This window comes from Aegilops tauschii, chromosome 6, assembly GCF_002575655.3.
Source record: "Aegilops tauschii subsp. strangulata cultivar AL8/78 chromosome 6, Aet v6.0, whole genome shotgun sequence".
Taxonomy (NCBI): domain Eukaryota; kingdom Viridiplantae; phylum Streptophyta; class Magnoliopsida; order Poales; family Poaceae; genus Aegilops; species Aegilops tauschii.
This window is the reverse complement of record NC_053040.3, coordinates 431073556-431093379: the sequence shown is the minus strand read 5'-3', so window position 1 is coordinate 431093379 and position 19824 is coordinate 431073556. Positions and strand designations below refer to the sequence as shown.

The following is a 19824-nucleotide window of genomic DNA, read 5'->3' as shown; positions in this document are numbered from 1 at the left end:
CCCATTGAAGTTGCTCTAACACCTGTTCTAACAAACCTGCCGCATCAGGAAAGTTACTGGAAAAGATTAAACTTGTGGAACTACTTCCATACCACTATATTTCGAGAACAGACACCCCGATGCATCGTATAATCGGCCGCACTCGAAGCAGGCCATGTTTCTTCCCTTCCATTATCATCAATCTCTCCGTGGCGCAACGTAAATTCGTACGTACATACCCGTCCTCGTCCGTGCTTTCCCGGTCGTCTCCGGGCACTGCTGTCCGGTGTACGCCCGATTGCATCACCGCTCCCCATCCATCCATCCGTCTCCAAAAATCCAAACTTTCACCGGCGAGAGGAGAGCGAGAGGAATAAAAAGGACGGGCATTGCTTCGCTCAGTCCACCTCGCTCGCTCGCTCCTCAGATCTAATCATTATTTAATCCTTTTCACCTCCAGCGCCCCGTCACATGAGCGCTCCCCCCTCCTCCTCCCCCTCCCCCGCTCCGATCCCCCAGCCCGCCGCAACCCTAGCCCCCGCCGGCATGCGCGGCGCGGCGGCGGAGGACTCCTCCGGCTCGCCGCCGTCGCGGATGTCGGAGGACGACGACGACGGCGACGGGGCGGGAGGGGGCGACAGGTGGGCGCCGGATCTGAGGGGCTGCGGCAACGGCGGCGGCGGCGGCGGGAGGTGGGCGCCGCCGGACCAGGTGCTGGAGAACGTGCTGGAGAGCGTGCTCGAGTTCCTCACGGCGGCGCGCGACCGCAACGCCGCCTCGCTCGTCTGCCGCTCCTGGTACCGCGCCGAGGCGCAGACCCGACGCGAGCTCTTCATCGGCAACTGCTACGCCGTCTCGCCGCGCCGCGCCGTCGAGCGCTTCGGGGGCGTGCGCGCCGTCGTGCTCAAGGGGAAGCCCCGCTTCGCGGACTTCAGCCTCGTGCCGCACGGCTGGGGCGCCAACGTCTCCCCCTGGGTCGCCGCGCTCGGCCCCGCCTACCCGCGCCTCGAGCGCATCTGCCTCAAGCGGATGACCGTCTCCGACGACGAGCTCGCGCTCATCCCCAAGTCCTTCCCGCTCTTCAAGGAGCTCTCGCTCGTCTGCTGCGACGGCTTCACCACCCGCGGCCTCGCCGTCATCGCCGAGGGCTGCCGGTACGCTTCCGTTTCTCGTCTCTGGGCATCAACGAACGTATCAGCTTTACGGGCCGGGACGGTATCGTACTGCCATTGGCGCATTTGTTCATTTCTCAGCTGCATCATGCCATCTCCGCTTTATTTAATGTGCACGCCTACTCCTTTATGCTTTTTTCGGTTTTATTGGTCCGGCCTTGCCCTGGATCAGAATCTGATCTAGGCCATAGCTTTTTATTGCCGTGCTGGGTTCTCATCCCTACACGTTCTGTCAAAGCTAGATCTTTATTGTTCTTGAGCTCTACTCAGTTCGTGACACTTGGTAGTGCCACACTCGAATCTTTGCCGTTAGTGGTACTCAACTTTTGATCGTTTTCTTGTTATGTTATGGCAAATAGGTCTAGCAAACAAATGTCTCAAACTATGATATAGTAGTACTCAGGTTGTGTTATCTTATGGATCGTGACATTTATGTTTTAGGCATCTTCGAGTCCTGGATCTGACTGAAGATTATTTCCATGAGGAGGAGAGCGAGGTGGTGGATTGGATCTCCAAGTTTCCAGAGTGCAGCACGTCGCTGGAATCTCTTGTCTTTGATTGTGTTAGTGTCCCATTCAACTTTGAGGCCCTGGAGGCACTCGTTGCACGCTCACCAGCTCTCCGTCGTCTGCGCGTGAATGACCATGTCTCGATAGAGCAGCTGCGTCGTCTCATGGCAAGGGCACCCCATCTGACTCACCTTGGCACTGGATCATTCCGATCTGAGCCAGGCCCTGGTGGTGCGTTGTCTGTGTCTGAGCTCGCTACCTCTTTTGCGGCGTCCAGATCACTTGTTTGTTTGTCAGGTTTCTTGGATGCCAATGCAGCATACCTCCCAGCAATCTACCAAGTTTGTGCCAACCTCACTTCCCTCAATTTTAGCTTTGCGGGTCTAACTGATGAAGAGTTCATACCAGTTATTCGCCACTGCGTCAATCTTCGCACTTTATGGGTAAGTATTTTGTGATTTTTTTTGTCGTCACATTGATAGATATATTGGTTTATGTACTTTGACATCAGGTGTTGGTGTTCCAATTTCTTATTGTAGGTTCTTGATACTGTGGGTGATGAAGGCCTTAGGGCTGTGGCTGAAACATGCTCAAATCTCCGTGAGCTACGTGTTTTTCCTCTGGATGCCACCGAGGATTCTGAGGGCTCAGTCTCAGATATTGGTCTCCAGGCAATCTCAGAAGGCTGCCGGAAGCTTGAATCAATTCTCTACTTTTGCCAGCGCATGACAAATGCAGCAGTAATTGCTATGTCCGAGAACTGCCCTGACCTTTTGGTGTTCCGCCTCTGTATTATGGGCCGCCACCGCCCTGATCGGATTACCGGGGCGCCCATGGATGAGGGTTTTGGGGCGATTGTGATGAACTGCAAGAGGCTCACCAGACTTTCAGTCTCTGGCCTGCTCACTGATAAGGCGTTTGCATACATTGGAGGACACGGAAAACTCATAAAGACTCTGTCTGTTGCCTTTGCCGGGAATAGTGACATGTCTCTTCAGCACGTGTTTGAGGGGTGCACTAGGTTGCAGAAGCTTGAGGTCAGAGATAGCCCTTTTGGCGACAAAGGATTGCTCTCTGGCCTGAACTATTTTTACAACATGAGGTTCTTTTGGATGAACTCATGCAGGCTAACTGTGAAGGGTTGTGGGGATGTAGCTCAGCAAATGCCTAATCTGGTGGTTGAAGTGATGAAGGAAAATGAAGGGGAAATGGATACCGTTGATAAGCTGTACCTGTATCGATCATTGGCAGGACCAAGGGAAGATGCTCCATCATTTGTCAACATCTTGTAGTACTGCCATTGAAGAAGTTTGTTGTACGGTCATGTTTGTTCTACTATTCCCGACCATTGCTGTTGTATTCCTGTTCAAGTATGCCAGAGCCAGAGAGGAAGCTCCCCGTGGATGATTTTGAATTGTGGGGAATATGAATGCATCATTTAATTAAGCAGGCCATCAATTATTCTTTTCTGGGCTGATTGCGTCGAGACTTGAACCTGTACGAGGTTTCTTTGATGTATGTATCTTGGTGAGGCATCTCATCTTGTGAGTCATCGTATTCCCAATGGAATCTGAGTTATTTTCCTATGCCTTTGTTGTACCATAGTTGAGTTGTCGGAACTGATTAGTGATTGCACAGAGAATGGCTGAAGGTCGACTCCAATTTGGCAGCAGATTTTACATGGTTCCTTTTGCCCTCAAGTCTCCAGCCATTGATGTTTTGCCATGTACTGTTCAATCTATCTGCTCAGACAAAGGAACGGCATTGTCTATGTTGGAATGCTCCATCAACTTTTTTGCCTTGTGTTTAGATTATCCCAGCTACGATAAATTTTCTCTTCCCATTTTTTATAGTTTCCACAACTTATTTTTGTAGATCAATGTAGACCAATATCAACTTTTCCTGGTCACAACCTTCTGCTGTTATTAATCAAGAAGATATTGGATGATGAAATTCAGTCGGCATCAATTTGTTACCACGTTCTACTCTACTTCCTTTGTTGCCTGTTCATTTGCACCCATGATCATGCTGCTCTGATTATGACTGCTCTGTTGCTACCACCACAGCAATAAATGCCCTCTGCCTGTGTATTGGCACATGATAAGGACATGACCTACTAATGATTTGATCTCAAGAGTGGTCCTTGGTCCTTGTTTCGTGTAGATCTGCATGACATCTACTGTCAGATGGGGATTTGCCTTTTCATCCTTCTCCTGTGAACATCCCTGGAGGGGCCAAAAGCTCAAAGCTCCCAAATGGGCAGAGCCTGCACCTTCCACACGGCAAGAGAAAAAAGGTAATGGTTTCACTCCCTGTCATAGTGGCATGTACTCTTATGATCCAAAATAATTGGCTAGACAAGGTGTGTGCTGGGGATATTTAGATCTCTGCCTTCCCTGTGGGGCTGGTAATCACTGGATTCTAGCTTGTTATGACTAATCCAACTCTTGTCCTGGTTCCAAAAACACCCACAACTTGAATCAAAACCAGATATTTGTGTCCAAAAAAGTTTCATTAGCTTTTGTTGAACCATTGCCCAGTTGGTGCTAATTCAACATACACAACTCGCTAACTTTATTGGCAGTACTACTAAATATCCATATATCCTTAAGCATCTTATGAAGTCAGACCTGATGTAACCCAAGTCTAGATAAACACAAACCACAGTTCTTGTCCATGTGCAGTGGATTCTTATCCAAAATTCTCTGCTTTTTTCCTCTCAACTCAATCGGTCGCGGAGTAGGAGCCACAATGATTTTGTTCCTAAACCCTTTTAGGTTTACTTGGTAGTTTGGCAGTGTCAACCATTAATCTATCCTCAGCATCTTATAAGTCAGCCTTAACACTACGCAAACACAATTCACCTTTTCTTGTCGATGCGACACGAGGCCCTTATCCACTAATTGTTTCTCCCTGCCTTTTGCTCGACTGAGAGCCGGAAAATCAACCGGGGAGTAGGAAAACAGTGTAGCCATGATCATTGTGCTCCTAAACCTTTTTAGGTTTCCCTGGTAGTGTCAACTGTTAAATCTATCCTCAGTATGCTACTAGTCAGCCTTGGTCCTTGGATCGGATGTAACCCCAACACTATGTAAACACAAGGCACCTTTTCTTGTCTAATGTGAAATCAAATGAGATCTTTATCCATTAATTTTCTAGAATTTCCTCAACTCGACAACTCGAAGCCAGGAAATCATTTGGGAAGTAGAAAAACTGTGTCACCATGATCATTTTGTTCCAAAATCCATGCAGGTTTACTTACCAAACGAACAAATGTTGCTGACATGATATTTGCTCCTATATCTTCCTTGATCGTGCGTAAATATCCACTGCTCTCTCCGTAAAGAAAATATAAGAGCGTGGGGTTGGGTTTTCTCCCTCGGCTAAAGCTGTGGATGAAAACCAGAACCCTGTTCTTCCATGATATTTCCACCATATTGATTCTCCAAAAGAAAGAAATGATACGTCGTCGAAAGATCACGTCAACTTCTCCAATGTTCTCTTACGGCACGTCGCATATCCAACTCGCTTTTCACTTTGTAGTATGATAGGGAAAGAAAAATCTCGCAGGTAGCCATCCGAAAATCAAGAGCGCAAATCTTTTGGACAAGTCTCTACCAAGGAGGTCATGTGGTGCACGGGCAAAGAACGTGAAACCTCCACGGCGCGGGTCGCTGTCTTCCTCGCCAGCCACCATCCGCCCGCCCAGAGGAAATCAATTATTGGGACGGGACAAAGGAGCTTACCGCCCCATGATCGATAGCAAAGGCCCGCGTCAGCGCCACACGACATCGACACACATACCGCCTACGCCGTGCAGCACATGTCCGAGCTATGGATTTTCATGGCCAAAGTCCAAATCGGTCGCCGTCGACTGTCAGTCGTCCTACGCAAACCCCTCTCCGTCCGCTCTTTTATCGTGGCGGCGAATCTGTCGTGATCGGCAGGACGGCCTCCGATCGGTGTCACCACCACTCACCACCGCAGCTGATGTTCTGAAACATGTGCCGGTTTGCGAAGATGGGACGAGTTATCGGCCGGCGCTGGCGCGAAGTCATCAGAGCCCTGTTTTTCGTATGGGTCGACCCAAACGGACGCCGATTTCGTCCGTTTTTTGTCCATTTACGTCGTCCGCCTGTCTGGCGTCCGCCCTGTTTTTGATATGGATGGGCAGCGCGCCCAACGTGCCGACCCATATGTACCGGCGTGGCCGGCTGGCCGCCCAATTTTACATTGATTTGCATTCAACATATCATCAAATGAAAATGTTTAACAAGCCAAATAGTCTGGCTGCCCACATAAATAGTATAGTTTTACAAACTAAATACAAATAAAAATGTTTCACATAGTTTTGCAAACGAATAAAAGAAGATATATCCATTGGTTGCCAACATGAGCCCACATATATTCAACCAAATCATTTTGCAGTTGCACGTGAGTTTTTCAATCACGCATGTCTTCATGAAACTGAGTGAACTGCTCACTGTTGTGCAAACGACACAGCATGCACGACAGCGGGACGATGCCCGATCCAGCCGTCGGTGGCACTTGACTGCTACACTTAGACGGACTGATATACGCTATCGTCCACAGATCGTCTGAACATCATTGTGTGCATAGCAGCACTCCAAATGTTGCCGCTACTCCATGCTCAGGCACAACATTCTCGCCCTGAAACTGAAAGCCTTGATCGTACAGACGTTCCGGGCGCTCGTTTTCTACGATCATATTGTGCATGATCACACAAGCAGTCATCACCTCCCACAGTTTCTGCGTGCTCCAAGTATTAACAGGATACCGAACGACGCCCCGTCGAGATTGCAAAACACCAAAGGCACGCTCGACATCCTTCCTAGCACTCTCTTGCTCTTGGGCAAATCTTTTCCTTTTCTCTCCGACAGGGTTGGATATTGTCTAACAATAGTGGTCCACTGAGGATAGATACCGTCACCCAGATAGTACCCTTTGTCGTAGTTGTGGCCGTTGACAGTAAAATTCATCGGTGGGCTGTTGCCTTCGGCAAGCCTAGCAAACACCTGCGAGCGCTGAAGCACGCTGATATCATTGTGTGATCCAGCCATGCCAAAGAAAAAGTGCCAGATCCAGAGATCTTGAGACGCCACGGCCTCTAGTATGACAGTGCAAGCCCTGGCATGTCCCTTATACTGCCCTTGCCAAGCAGAAGTGCAGTTCTTCCACTCGCAGTGCATGCAGTCTATGCTGCCAAGCATCCCCGGGAAGCCCATGCTGGCATTCATCGCCAACAAACGGGCTGTATCTTCAGCTGTCGGCTCTCTCAAGTACTTAGGGCCAAACACAGCAACAACAGCCTTGCAGAACTTATACAGGGACTCTAGGCATGTAGACTCACTCATACAGACGTACTCATCAATGAGATCACCGGGCACTCCGTATGCAAGCATTCGGATGGCGGCAATGCATTTCTGATAAGAGGAGAAACCGATCTTGCCGACGGCATCCTCTTTGCACTCGAAATAGTCATCATAGCCGAGCACCCCCTTTGTAATACGGTTGAAAAGATGCCTACTCATACGGAAACGGCGGCGGAATTTTTGATGTTTGAACAACGGGTTTGTTGTATTAAAGTAGTCCTTCCAAAGAAGGAAATGCCCGCTCTCTCGGTTGCGATTCAACGCCGGAAGGTGGCCCGGAATGGAGCCACGGAACAACGGCCGCTGGCTGTTGAGGTGGTGATGGACCAACACGGCAGCCAATATCTCCTCCTCCTCGTCGGACGACGAATCGTCGGAGTCGCAAAGGAAATTGTGAAAAAAAACTCATCGGTGGAGTCCATTTTCGTACCTTGGCAAACTGTCGAACAGCTTGCGGGCGTCGAAGAAGGAGACGGCCGGCGAGGGGAAATGCGGCGCCCACAGACCAGCTAGCTGCCCCGCCGGCGTCCGACGAGTGTGACGGCGTCCGACGAGCGTGCCGGTTGGATGTGGCAGGGGCGGCGAGGCGTCTTCTTGGTCGCGGGCGGCTGTGCGGTGGGGGAAGCGGCGGTGGGAAGCAGTTTGCTCCCCGGCGGCAAAACGGCGGTGGCGGGCGACGGGGGGGGGGGGGGGGGGGGGAGGGCCGCATTGTTGGGCGGATGTGGAGGCGGCGGCAGGAAGAGTCGCCAGCAAAAATGGGCGGCGGCGGCGGCGACGAAGGAGGCGGGCGAGGGTTGCTTGGGGTGAGAGGGGAGGTCAATGTGCCACAGACCAGCGGGCCCGGCAACAGGAGTAGGCGAGCGCGCGCGTCCGTCGCGTGTCCGCGCCGACGCAAATCCGGCTCAAAAATGGGCTGGAAATGGGTCGCATGTGGACGAAAAACGGACGCGCGTCCATTTGGGTCGGCGCGTTGGGCCGCCTTTTGTATCCGCGCCGACCTAAACGGACAGACGCGGACGATTGGAGTTGCTCTCATAAAGCTCAACCGATCGAGCCTTTCGTTAAGCTCGTGTCATGTGCGTACCTACCTACCTGCCGAAGCGACCCAGATCAGATCTCCCGGCGATCTGGCCGTCGCGCTTGCTGCATGCACGCTCATCGCGCAGACGAGTGCAGGGCGAGCGAGTCCGGTCCATCACGTGGGGGCGGGCAAACCCATCGATCTTTTGCGTGATGATAATAATACTAGGCTACTAGTAGTATACATCCGTGGCTCCGCGCACGATCGAGTCAGGCCAAGGCGTAAGGCGAGCAACATGCGTGCGTGGTCGTCGTCCACAGGGCAGAACAGAAAACTAACTAACGCGCCGCGGTACGCGTCGTTGCCGACGCGACGGCATATGGCGCGGCGGCGACCGACGTGCCGGCCGGGACGGGAGATCGGGATGTGACTTCGGGCGACGTGCTCAGCGTCTGCGCCGCGCACGCACGAACGGCGCCGACGCCGTCGCGTGCCAACCTTTCGCGCGGCGTTGCGATCCGTCCATCCCTCTCTTTCGTCTTTCCCGGCCGTGGCTCTCCACTCCAACAGTGCCACGATATGTGCTCGAATGGACATCTGACAAGGAAGAGGGTCACCGGCGCTCCTTTCGCCTTTTTTCTTTTCTTTTGTGGTCGTCCTTTCGCCTTTATACGGGAAGAAAGAAAAGACACCCGCGACGTTTCTTTCGCACGTGTAAATGCGCCCGGGACCTTATCCCGGAACCTGAATGATCTCGTGGTATCTCTCTGTGAGAGGAACGTGTGCCTGAGCAGCTCGGCTTCGTTCATCCGCTGCCCCTGTCAAGCATGGACGATGGAAAGCAAAAGAGGGCCAAGAATCCAAGTATCGACGTCGAGTTGCCATGCCACGTGCAAAAGAGCCCGGGTGAGAGCGTCTATAGCTGGACTTGGCAAATCCGATCCCTTAAACGTCCACGAACGCGACCGGGCGTGTCCGTGGACAGTGACCGGTCACGCTTTAAATTTATTATATTACTCTGCATCCGAGTCTCTCATATTTCAACTCCTAAATCCATACAAAACGGGCGAAAGAAATCCTACATACTTACCCTACCTAATCTTCGTCGTTGGAGATATCCACGACGTTGGTGCCGGGCGCCGGGTGGACGGGCGCGTAGGAGGGCTCAGGCTCCTCCTCCTCCTCCTTCTCGACCTCATTCATGTAGGCGAGCATCTCCTCCTCCTTTGCGATGTGCTCCACCTTCATCTTCTGCCGGCGACGGCGTCTGGCTTCCGCATCTAACTTCGAGTGCAGGGAACCGAGGATGGCCTGCTGCTCTGCCTGCAGATCTGCGTCTCCGGCGTCCCCCACATCCTCCTCCTCCTCCAACTCCTCCGGACCCACTGCATCCGGAGGTAGTCCCGCGGCGATCCGGGCTTGGCACCTTGCCCGAATCTGCTCAAGGAGCTGCAGCCGGCGCTCAGACGTTAGAAATAGGTTGCTCCTCACCCGGCGGCGTGGGGGCATGGCTACTAGTGGTGGTGGACGAGTGGGAAGGTGGCGGCAGCGGCGAACGGGAGGATGAAAATGTGGAGGGGTAGGGTTTCAGTGTCGTCCGTCGGCTTAAATAGCCGCCGGAGCGGTGCCACATGGCGACATCGGTCTGATGAAGGAGACAAGCTTCGGACCATGTGGGACCCCGACATCAGTCTCACGTGGCGAACGCGTCCGGACGCCCCATATCCGTCCCATATTTGGGCTGAATATGAGGGGTGTCGGTCAAACCGGACGTTTGAGGCACCCGTCTAAATCAAAATTTCATGACCGATCAGTGACTGAGTGACCCGTTCAAACATTTAAGACGGGTTTGAGATGCCCGGGTGTAGATGCTCTGAGAAGACCGAGAAGTTTCTGGCGTCTATTGGACCAGCGGTGGCATCGGTTCTGCGAGAACGAGGTCCTCTTTCGTCATTACCGGGAAGACAATGGAGTTGGAATCTGGTGTTGTGTTGGGCTGGGAAGAAAAGAGAACGAGGCGTTGACTGTACTCTCAAGTCTGAACGAAGGGTGCTCGCCGATGAGACGCGTCGCCGGTTTCCTGCTTCCGGCGCAGCAGGGTAAGAGACCCACGCAACTTGTTGATCGGATCGAATTCTGCTTAATCAAGGGAGACCTTTTTCCGTCCTTTTTTCAGTGGCCATGCGTGAAATTTCACGCTCGGATCACAGGAAAACTGGAGATTATCCAACGGAAATACTACAAAAGGGATGCCAAACATGTCTGGAATTTTGTTTCAGATTTCTTTCGAGTTGATATGCCTACCTGTTTTGGAGATATTTGTGCCTTATATGTGGTTTACATAGAAGTAAACCTGTTTTAAACTTGGCCGCAGCGATTTCCTTAGGAATGATTTTTGTTTGCAGGGACGGTTTGGAGAAAGGGTGAACTCTGTGAGACACACAGGCGATGCTCCTTCAGCGATGTAACCTTCTGCTGGACAGACGCAGGGGCCAACTTCTCAGGATTGCTTGGAAGTGAACTTCGGCTACGCCGGGCTACCAATCCTAAACTTGAAAGCGCTTTTCATCAGACATCCGTTTGGTTGCCTAATTCAGTTGCTGGCCTGCCACTTGTGTTATGGCCCGAGAATTGGTACCTTGGTGATATGGCTTCATTCAACAAAAATGTAGCCAAAAGGAATGGATGGGCTCCACATGTTTTCGCCTCGGTGGTTTTCACAGGAATATTATTTTCCTATACAGAAACTGTACTCTCTGGGAGATGAACACTACTTCCAACCCAAAATTGTACTCCTCGAACCCTAAAAAAAAAGTACTCCTATAGAGACAAATCATCTAGTTTGTTTTGAATTGGGTCTGCCTGACCCTTGAACTTTTAAAGGGTCCATCCCTCTAAAGTTCCAAAACACAGCAATCAGTTTTTGGCCGAGGACTAACACATGGTCTGCATGGCTTTTGCAAGATCAAAACCAAATCAACAAACCCAGCTAAAAGAACTGAAACCGGTCAGTACAAACAAGAACAATTGAGGATTTCAGCATCAACCCCTCCACCAGAAAAGATTTGACAACAAACCGCCAATGATCTAACAGAGCAAGTTTTAAGCTGCCCATACAAATTAATAAAACAAGCGCAAGCAAGGTTGAAGGGCATTTTCTTCAAACATCTCCATGCTTATTTTGGAAAACGACCACAAACTCATCCAACCAGCAAGCATGATAAACAAGAGATGAGACATATACCCAGTCCAGCCACATATATTACAACTTCGATACAGCTTTGAAATTAACAGGACATGGATGAGCCTATGTAACATGTGTAACGACAAAGTTCATGGATTCCGTCACAAAGCTACACAGCATACAAGCATCATAGGATCTAATAAGTAGGTACACCGTTTAACACAATGGTTGAAATAGAACAAGCAGCCCTATCACAGCAACTAAACCATCAGGTTCTTCCTTCTGTAAGAAAGATCATATTCTCCAAAGTAATACTTCAGGATGATATTTGCGTTCTTCCTTGTGTAAGAAGGATCATATTCTCCAAAGAAATCCTTCAGGATGATATTTGAAAATGCACTGAGGACATGAAAATTGCAGAAGATAAATGTGCACAGCAAATACCTCAACGCCCTCCTCTTTCGAAGTTAATGCGAGACCTCCCAGATCCTCCACCCTCGTAATCATCCCTCGAAGATCCACCACTTGCCTTCATAGTTCCACCGCCACCAATCTTGTCCACAGCTTTCTTCCCCTTCTTCACCTCAGTCAAGAACTGATCAAGACCAAATGGATCGGCCTCCTCTTGCTTATCAAACTCCACGGGTCTATCTCTCTTGCCAGCCCTCTCTGGAGCACCGGTAAACGCCTTGTCAGGCTTGAACCTCTCTGTCTTCATAACCTTGTCCAACTGTTCGTCGGCATCACCACCATACACTTCAGAATCACCATCCTTCTTGGGCCTGTAAAGTGAGGACATACTGGACTGTGCTGTGAAGAGGCCCTTCGAATACAGGTTGTACTGATCATCAGCACCAAAACCAGAGTCCATTCCCTTGTCCTGGTTAAAGAGCCTCTGGTCATACATGACTTCCCCGGTCTTTGCACCAGTGTGTGCCATACCCAGGGCCACCTTCTCACCGACGTCACGGTCCCTGTCTCTAGTGAGCTTACTCTTTTTATGTGTTCCAGCAGCCTCCTTCGCCTCCAGCCTCCTCTCCCTCTCCCTCTCACGCCTCCGCTCCTCACGGATCCTGTCACGCTCAATCCTCGCCTCCCTCTCTTCTCTAGTCTCCCTGCGCTGCTCACGCGGCTGCTCCAAATCCATATCTGCATCCCCATCATCAACCCTCTCCCGCTCTCTCTCCCTCCCACCTCCAACAGGCATACCCGTGGATGGAGGTGGAGCACCAGACCTTTCCATGCGGGCCTTCTGTGCAAGTGCCCTCAACTCTTGCTCCTTCCTCTCCTTCTCCTTTAGCATTAGCTCCCTCTGCACCTTGGAGCGCATCTGCACTGCTTCCCTCGCCTTCTGCTCTGCAACATACAACGCTTCTGAAAGCTTTGCAAAGTTATCATTAATCTGAACCTCCTGCAGCCCCCTCCCATCAGCTGCCAACCTCTTGTCAAGTGGGATTGTGTAACCCTTTGGATTCTTCCAATTTGAGATGCAAGGTGGGATCTTCCAATCCTGCTGGTCCTTCACTGTGACAGGCCGCGGTGGCGAGTGCATCACCGGCACAGGCGGCGACCCGGATGCACGGGGCACTCGCTTATGCTTGAACTTTGGTGGGTCGAGAGGATCCGAAGCCATCTCCGACATCCTAATAATCCTCTCCTTGGCACCTGAATTGAAAGCTGCCGACTGCTGCGACGGCTTATACTTGATGAACTTCGATTCCGAATCATGCGTCGGAACGTTTTTGGGCTGGGCAGCAGAGAGGCGGACGTTGACAATCTTCTGCAGGGCAGCTACGGTCCGCTCTTTGGTCTCCTCGACCTCCTTATCGTACTCCTCGTCCTCGACGGCTTCGGAGTCGGCCGTGGCGATCTTGGGCACGATGTCGCTGTGCTTGGAGTAGACGATCTTCTTGGCGTTCTCGCCCTGCTTGACGACGGCGTCGAAGGCGACGCTGCCCTGCGCGTCGACGGTGAGCGCGAGGATCTTGGACCCGCCCTTGTCGTCGCGGCGGCCCATGCCGAGCGGGTACTGCGCGAGGAGGATCTCGGGGAAGGCGCCGCCATCGCCGAAGTCCTCCGGCCGCCGGGGGACGAAGCCGGTGCGCTTCCCGTAGGGAGGCACGGGCTTGGCGGGGCCCGCTAGCTTCCCCGCCGCCGCCTCCGCGGGCTCCCCGCCGTACCGCTCCTTGAACCACGGGTCGCTGCTGTGGTCGTAGAACGTGGAGGACGACGTCTTGGGCGACGGCAGGATCTCCCTAAGGGTCCCCATGGCTGGTACGGCGGAGTTGCCGCGGATCTGGGCTAGGGTTCCGGCGAGGCGCCGGATGGGGATCGGGGAGGAGAAGCTAGGGTTTGGTTCGATTTGTGGTACTGTATTATTTTGGGAAAAAGGGATAGGGAGGTTGCCAGGACCGTGGGTTAAGTCGGCAACTGGTGGGCTGGCCCATGTTACGCAGACCGACTCTTACTGTGACTCGGAGAAGGCCTCCCAAGTGCAATTCGGATATCAGGCTTCAGGACTGGGTGGGCTGGCCCATCTCTTCTTTGTTGGATGTTATCAGGCTTCAGGACAACGTATCAATCTTATTCACCTGAAAAAAAACCGTATCAATCTTATCTAGAAGTTATAAAAAATATCAATCTTATCTAGACTCAAAAGAGGCTTGTTTCTCAGAAAAAAAGTAGACTAAAAAAATGGTAAACCCTTCGTGCCTACACGCCTGCCGAATCTTCGACCGGTCAGACCCACACATGTGCCGGCTGAGTCCTTTTCCCCTTATCTCTTCGCCACGCGAGGCTTCCGCATCGTTTCCTGGCCCACGTGCCATGGTGCGCATCACACACGCGTGATGGAAGGAACAGATAAGAGCGAGATGTGCTGCCCTCTCGCTCACCTTATCGCTTTATCTCCAACCTCTCTTCTCTCTCTCTTGCTCGCTTCCACTGTTCGCCGCCGACGAGTTTCTTCCTGTGCTCAGCCCCAATATACTCTGTTGTCGTGCTGCCGTTCGGCCCCACGGTCACCACCAACGTTTTTTTGTTGCAGCGCTCGGCCCCAACTTCCTCTTTTGCCATGGTGCCGGGTCCGTAGCCATGGCCGCGCTCCTCCCCTTCTTCATCGCCGTGGCGCCGGGGAAGCTTCAACGGTGGACGGCGGGGACGCATGGCCCCAAGATGCTGCAACTAGCGCAAGATTTTGGAACCGGCTCGGCCTCGAGCTGCAACCGGTTCGGTCAGAGCTGCATCTGGCGTGGGGCGGTGCTGGAACGACGGTCACGTCGTGCTATAATGGGCGGCGCAAGATGCTGGAACCGGCTCGGCCGTGAGCCGCAACCTTGATGTCTAGATGCTGGATCCTGCACCCATCTTTGCTGCAACCGGCTATGGTGAAGGCTACGGCCACCACCGTTTTTTTTTTGCTCGTGAGATTGATGCAGCGTCTATGAATTTTTAGCTGCAACCGTTGTAGTTTTTTGCTACATTCGGCGAGGATTTTTGCTACATTCTTTTTTCATGGTGTAGTTGTAGCCTCAGACGGGGACGACGTTGATTTTTTGCTACAACGGTGTTCGTTTTTTGCTACAACCAGTGGTTTTTTTGGCTACATACATTCGTTTTTGCGGAGATCTGGCGACGGAAATGTTGCGACCTGCAATGACGAGCTTCAACCAATGGCGACGGTGATGATGTTTTTGTTGCAACCGTCTCTCTATTTTGCTACGAGTGAATAAAAAAAGCTACTAGGATGGCGGCCATGTTTTTGCGACCAATGAAAGTGGTGTTAGCATGAGCGGCGAGGGATGGCCGGCGAGGGCAGGCGAGCATGAGGCGGCCGACGAGCACTGAGAATCTTCCCCTTTTTTATTCTAGCGTGTGTGCCGAAGAAAGAGATGACCCAAGCGTTGTCGTCTGTTTTTCTTTTGAGGAGTTGCGATTATTTAGGCCATTGATATGCGTGGGATCCAACGCTGGGCAGCGGACCGGTTGAAACTTTCGGCCGCGCGCCTAGTAGTGCCCTAAAAAAATAACCAAATCTTATATCTAAAAAAAGTTATCAATCTACACTACTTACAAAAGAACAAACAAAATCTTCTTTAAACACACCCGACAAAATGTACACGGACTAATTACCACCGCATGATTAGCCCAACTAAACTCACCTAACGGCTAGCCATGTCCTAATCTATTTTCTGCGTGCATTTAGCAATTTACGTTGACTGACTGTACCGCAGCGCGGAGGAAAACACCCCCACGCCCTGCGTCGCCAACTCCACAATCACGCAAGGCACATTCCGATCTTAATCACCACCAATTAACCTCTCTCTCTTAATTAGCGCTTGCCTCTCAACGTAATCCATCTCCCCGAATGCAGACTCTATCAAAATTCACAAATCACAAAAGAGAGAATCCCAACACTATTAGGAAAAAACCTACCAGTAACACGGGTCTAAGAGCTATCAGCTACAGCTAACATTTAGCAGTAGCGCGTTTTGACCAGCTATATCTACTTAGCAGTAGCGTTGTCCATACCAGCGCTACTGCTAAGTGGCTTAGCAGTAGCGTTTTCCTGTCCAACGCTAAAGAGCGCTACTACTATATTTTCACATTTTTTTGGTACGTATTTGCGATGTTTTTGTACAGGTTTTATACAGTATTCTAATCATATCATAAACATGCAATATGCTCATCATATCATACACATAATAGTCTCATCATATCATCCAACACAAATCATGTCGTCACATCATAATCACGCTATAGCGATACAAGTTAACTGACATGTCTCATCATACATAATGTAGTACTTCTTGAGGCGCCGGTTCGGATCCCTCTCTCGTAGTAGCGTGAACCTAAACTAACTATTTTCCTCTTCGGCTCTGCTATCGAACCCTCTCTGGCTGTCGCTCGGAAAACGGTACACCTGGGCTTGACACTCAGGCCACTCGTCGTATACTCCTGGCGTAGCACTTCTTCGCCATCGATGATCTATGTACCTGCATCGTCACATGAGTCGATAATATGCAACATATATAATTGAGCAACAGAAAGAGACAGAGTTGGCAAAAATAGAAGCAAAATATCATAAGTATAAATAACAAAGTTCATCGTACCCAAAATGCCCTAACTAGAGTGATCTTCGCTAGTTGAGGATGACTGTTTAATTAAATCATAAAGTTTCGTCGTGCATAACTCAAAGTTTCGTCATAGAGAAAGTACGGACTAAACGGACACATTGTCATATATTGTCAATCACTCCAACATGTCGTGCCATCCATCCAAATCAGGGAGATGGTCCCCAAGCGCAGTGAAAGGCTTCAGGTCGAGACGTTGAGCGGCTACGCGTGTTCGGACGTCTTCCCGCGACATTTGCCCTTCTTCGTATAACATCCCTGTTTTTTAGGACCTCCTTCAATGATGATTTGGGCAAGTTCACGCTGGATGTGATAGAACTCAGCTCGGAGTCGATGATCCGGGACATCTCCTAGTTTCTTTTCCCATTGCAAAATATTGGCATCGCCGGATCTAGGTGGCATGCGAAGGTTCTGCTGATCCCGTCTGTACTCCGGCATGTGGTGGCGGACATAGAATCCATCACTGAGAGTACCACTCGGTTGCTGGATGCAGCAGAAGTCGGTCTTATGGCCGAAGGCGGGCGCACGGTTCCTTGTCTTCTTGAGCGTGATCTCTCCACCCCGTAGGCCGTAGCTTATGTGAAAGTGCAATCATGCCCTTAATCGTATTTTGATGTTGATGACATTATATACATAGGGGACTAACAATGTTTGTCAAGTATATCTCAGGCTTAGTCCCCTCAGAATCATGTGTGTGGATCATGACTACCGAACATATATATATTGCTCAAGAACAAAGGAACACGGCTACTAGCTTAGGCTCTTTATGTTTGCTCTTGAGTATAGGGATCCCGCACTATTAAGAGGGGAACATGGGGTCTTGCGAAGGACTTGCTCAATAATCATCTTCTGATTTCACCATCTGTTCTCTGTCTCTCTCGGACGTCCGATAACTCTCGGTCGACCGATATGAAGGAAATATGCCCTAGAGGCAATAATAAAGTGGTTATTCATATTTCCTTACATCATAATAAATGTTTATTATTCATGCTAGAATTGTATTAACCGGAAACTTAGTACATGTGTGAATACATAGACAAACAGAGTGTCCCTAGTATGCCTCTACTTGACTAGCTCGTTAATCAAAGATGGTTAAGTTTCCTAGCCATAGACATGTGTTGTCATTTGATGAACGGGATCACTGTCGGTGTCAAAACCGGCAGATCTCGGGTAGGGGGTCCCAAGCTGTGTGTCTTAGGATCTATGGTAACATGGACACGGGATTTTACCCAGCTTCGGGCTCTCTCGAAGAGATAATACCCTACATGCTGCTTGACTGACTTTGTTGAGTATAGGGGTTACAAGAGTTGATCTACCTCGAGATCGTATGTTGTGGTCTAAACTTGAGGGTATGATGAATAATGGCATGATGATCTATCGACTAGCCTGGCCTCGGCTTATATAATGTACCAGAGGCCTAGGATAACAAGAGTCCTAGTCGAATACGCCGGTGGAGACGAGTTCTTGTCTTGATCACCAAGTCTTGTGGAATCTTCCTCGTGTATACATCGGCTGTCCAAACTGGCCCATGAGTAAACGGCCATGGGGGTCCTCGGCCCAATCCAACTGATCAGGAGACGACGTGGTGAGTACCCCCTAGTCCAGGACACCGTCAGTAGCCCCCTGAATCGGTCTTCAAGTTGGGGACGCTCCTCAATTCTTCCGAACTGTTCTTCATCTTCGGTCGTCGGTCTTGAAAACTGGTTCAACAAATCATCTCATCCTCGATCTTGAGGATCGCCGAAGTGAATCCAATGAGTTTACACGTCGGGTATCCGAGGAGCCCCTTTAAGTTCTCGGCCTTTATCAATGCCTTGTTATTTTTTACGCCACACCTCGGGTTTGAAGTTGTTCCCGTGCGGCGGTGTCCTCTTGCATTCGAGATATCTTTTGCAGCCGAGCACCAACGCCGGACTATATCCGAGCTCCAACGCCGGACTATATCCGAGCTCCAACGCCGGACTATATCCGAGGTGTCATAGATCACCGTGGCTTGAAAAAGTTTGAAGGAGGTTATCCAAGTTTAACGCTGAAAAGTTCTCTATGGAACGAGCCATTCGAATCCGAGCTTTATGCCGGACCACTTCCGAGCTCCAACAATGGTCAGCGTCCGAGGTGTCGTAGACTACCTCGGTCTTTTAAAAGATTGAACGAATTCAGCCGAGCTTAATGCCAAAAATGCCCTCTATGGAGCCAGCCACTGGCGCCCGAGCTTTATGTCGAACTGCTTCTGAGGTGGTGCACCACCCCGACCGCGAGCTGATTTTTTGTGAATATCTTTGATTGGTGCAATTTATTCTCTTCCGAGATATATAGCCAGTATATGTATATCCAGTAGCCCTCAAGGTGTGTGTCGGTCTAAAACCTGAGATGCACCTGAAGGAAAACATAAAACTGCTGATCTAGTAGCCCCTGAGACTCAGGTCAATTTGCAAAATCGGCCTGAGGATCAACTCCTAGCTCGGCAGCATACGTAGGAATAGAAACGCAGTGTAATATATTAGAAATAATGATCGGCAGACAGGCCCCTGAGAGAGGTTTGTGAGAAGTCGCCGTGATATATTAGCTTGATGCCTGATAAGTCCCAAATGGTACTTATTGTTGTCCGAAGACGCACTTGCCCATAGTTCGGTCATGCCGAACACCGAGCACTTTGAATTCTCTGCATTGAATAAGCAATGCAGTAGCCCCCGAGACACTGGTCGGGTGGCAACACCGGATCAGGGGATCGATGTGACCCTTTAATATTTATAAATAATGAGCGCGAAGCCCAGTAGCCCCCGAGCCTTAATGTGGGCACGGGTGGCCGAATTAAGGATCGATATCCGTTTGACAAAAAAAATTGTTGTGTTTAACACAAACTTCTCGGAAAGAGAATAAAGATCTCTTAAAGGAGCTTAGAGCTGGTCGAAATCCGAGCTCGCCAAGGTAGGCCCCAAGGGGTTTAAAAGATGGATTGCAGTAAATGGATTTTACTCGCAATTTTTATGTGTAATTATTCTATGTATCCAAGTACTTTACATCATGAATGCTCGGATCTGCATTGTACAACACCTTGTTGACCGACCATCGGCTTCAACCTCCTCGGCCAGTGGCCGGGGAGTGTTTGTCCTACTTTATAAAGCCTTTACAAGGGCCAAGGTTTACGACAAACAAGGCAATCCGGCCATATGGTTTTATAAACAAAGGTATGCGGAGAGAATGTTATATTACTATTTGATGTAAGAAACATCTCCCAAAGAAAATAATCCCGCTATCGGTTCCTTTCTTTGGGTTGTCATGCCGACCATGATCATGAAACCTCAACTCTGATCGATGCGGGAGAAAAATATTGAGGATTTAGTTCGGGGTAAGTTCCCGATCTCTGTGGTTTTTAGTGGACCAAAATGTTCACTTCCGTCGTTGTCGACCAATTATATTCTTTAAGATGGCTA

The 19824-nt window shown here is 50.3% G+C and overlaps 2 protein-coding genes across 2 annotated transcripts; one reads left to right on the top strand and one right to left on the bottom strand.

The window, feature by feature from the left end:
• The first annotated feature begins 350 nt into the window (after positions 1-350).
• On the top strand, positions 351-3613 carry LOC109732047 (transport inhibitor response 1-like protein). The gene is made up of 3 exons (XM_020291233.4): positions 351-1133; positions 1593-2103; positions 2200-3613. The coding sequence occupies exons 1-3, from the start codon at positions 451-453 to the stop codon at positions 2950-2952; spliced, it is 1947 nt and encodes a 648-aa protein (XP_020146822.1). The 5' UTR covers positions 351-450; the 3' UTR covers positions 2953-3613.
• A 7700-nt stretch (positions 3614-11313) lies between these two features.
• On the bottom strand, positions 11314-13652 carry LOC109732048 (SNW/SKI-interacting protein A). The gene is made up of 2 exons (XM_020291234.3): positions 11738-13652; positions 11314-11657 (listed from the first exon to the last, which is right to left on the bottom strand). The coding sequence occupies exons 1-2, from the start codon at positions 13525-13527 to the stop codon at positions 11519-11521; spliced, it is 1929 nt and encodes a 642-aa protein (XP_020146823.1). The 5' UTR covers positions 13528-13652; the 3' UTR covers positions 11314-11518.
• Positions 13653-19824: the final 6172 nt, after the last annotated feature.

Excerpts from the sequence above, each read along its gene's own strand:
- LOC109732047 (XM_020291233.4), top strand. The coding sequence starts at position 451 with ATGAGCGCTCCCCCCTCCTCCTCCCCCTCCCCCGCTCCGATCCCCCAG. Across the intron at positions 1,134-1,592 it reads GTCATCGCCGAGGGCTGCCG|GCATCTTCGAGTCCTGGATC; the intron begins GTACGCTTCCGT and ends TTTATGTTTTAG. Across the intron at positions 2,104-2,199 it reads TCAATCTTCGCACTTTATGG|GTTCTTGATACTGTGGGTGA; the intron begins GTAAGTATTTTG and ends TTCTTATTGTAG.
- LOC109732048 (XM_020291234.3), bottom strand. The coding sequence starts at position 13,527 with ATGGGGACCCTTAGGGAGATCCTGCCGTCGCCCAAGACGTCGTCCTCC. Across the intron at positions 11,658-11,737 it reads GAGGGTGGAGGATCTGGGAG|TGCATTTTCAAATATCATCC; the intron begins GTCTCGCATTAA and ends TCATGTCCTCAG.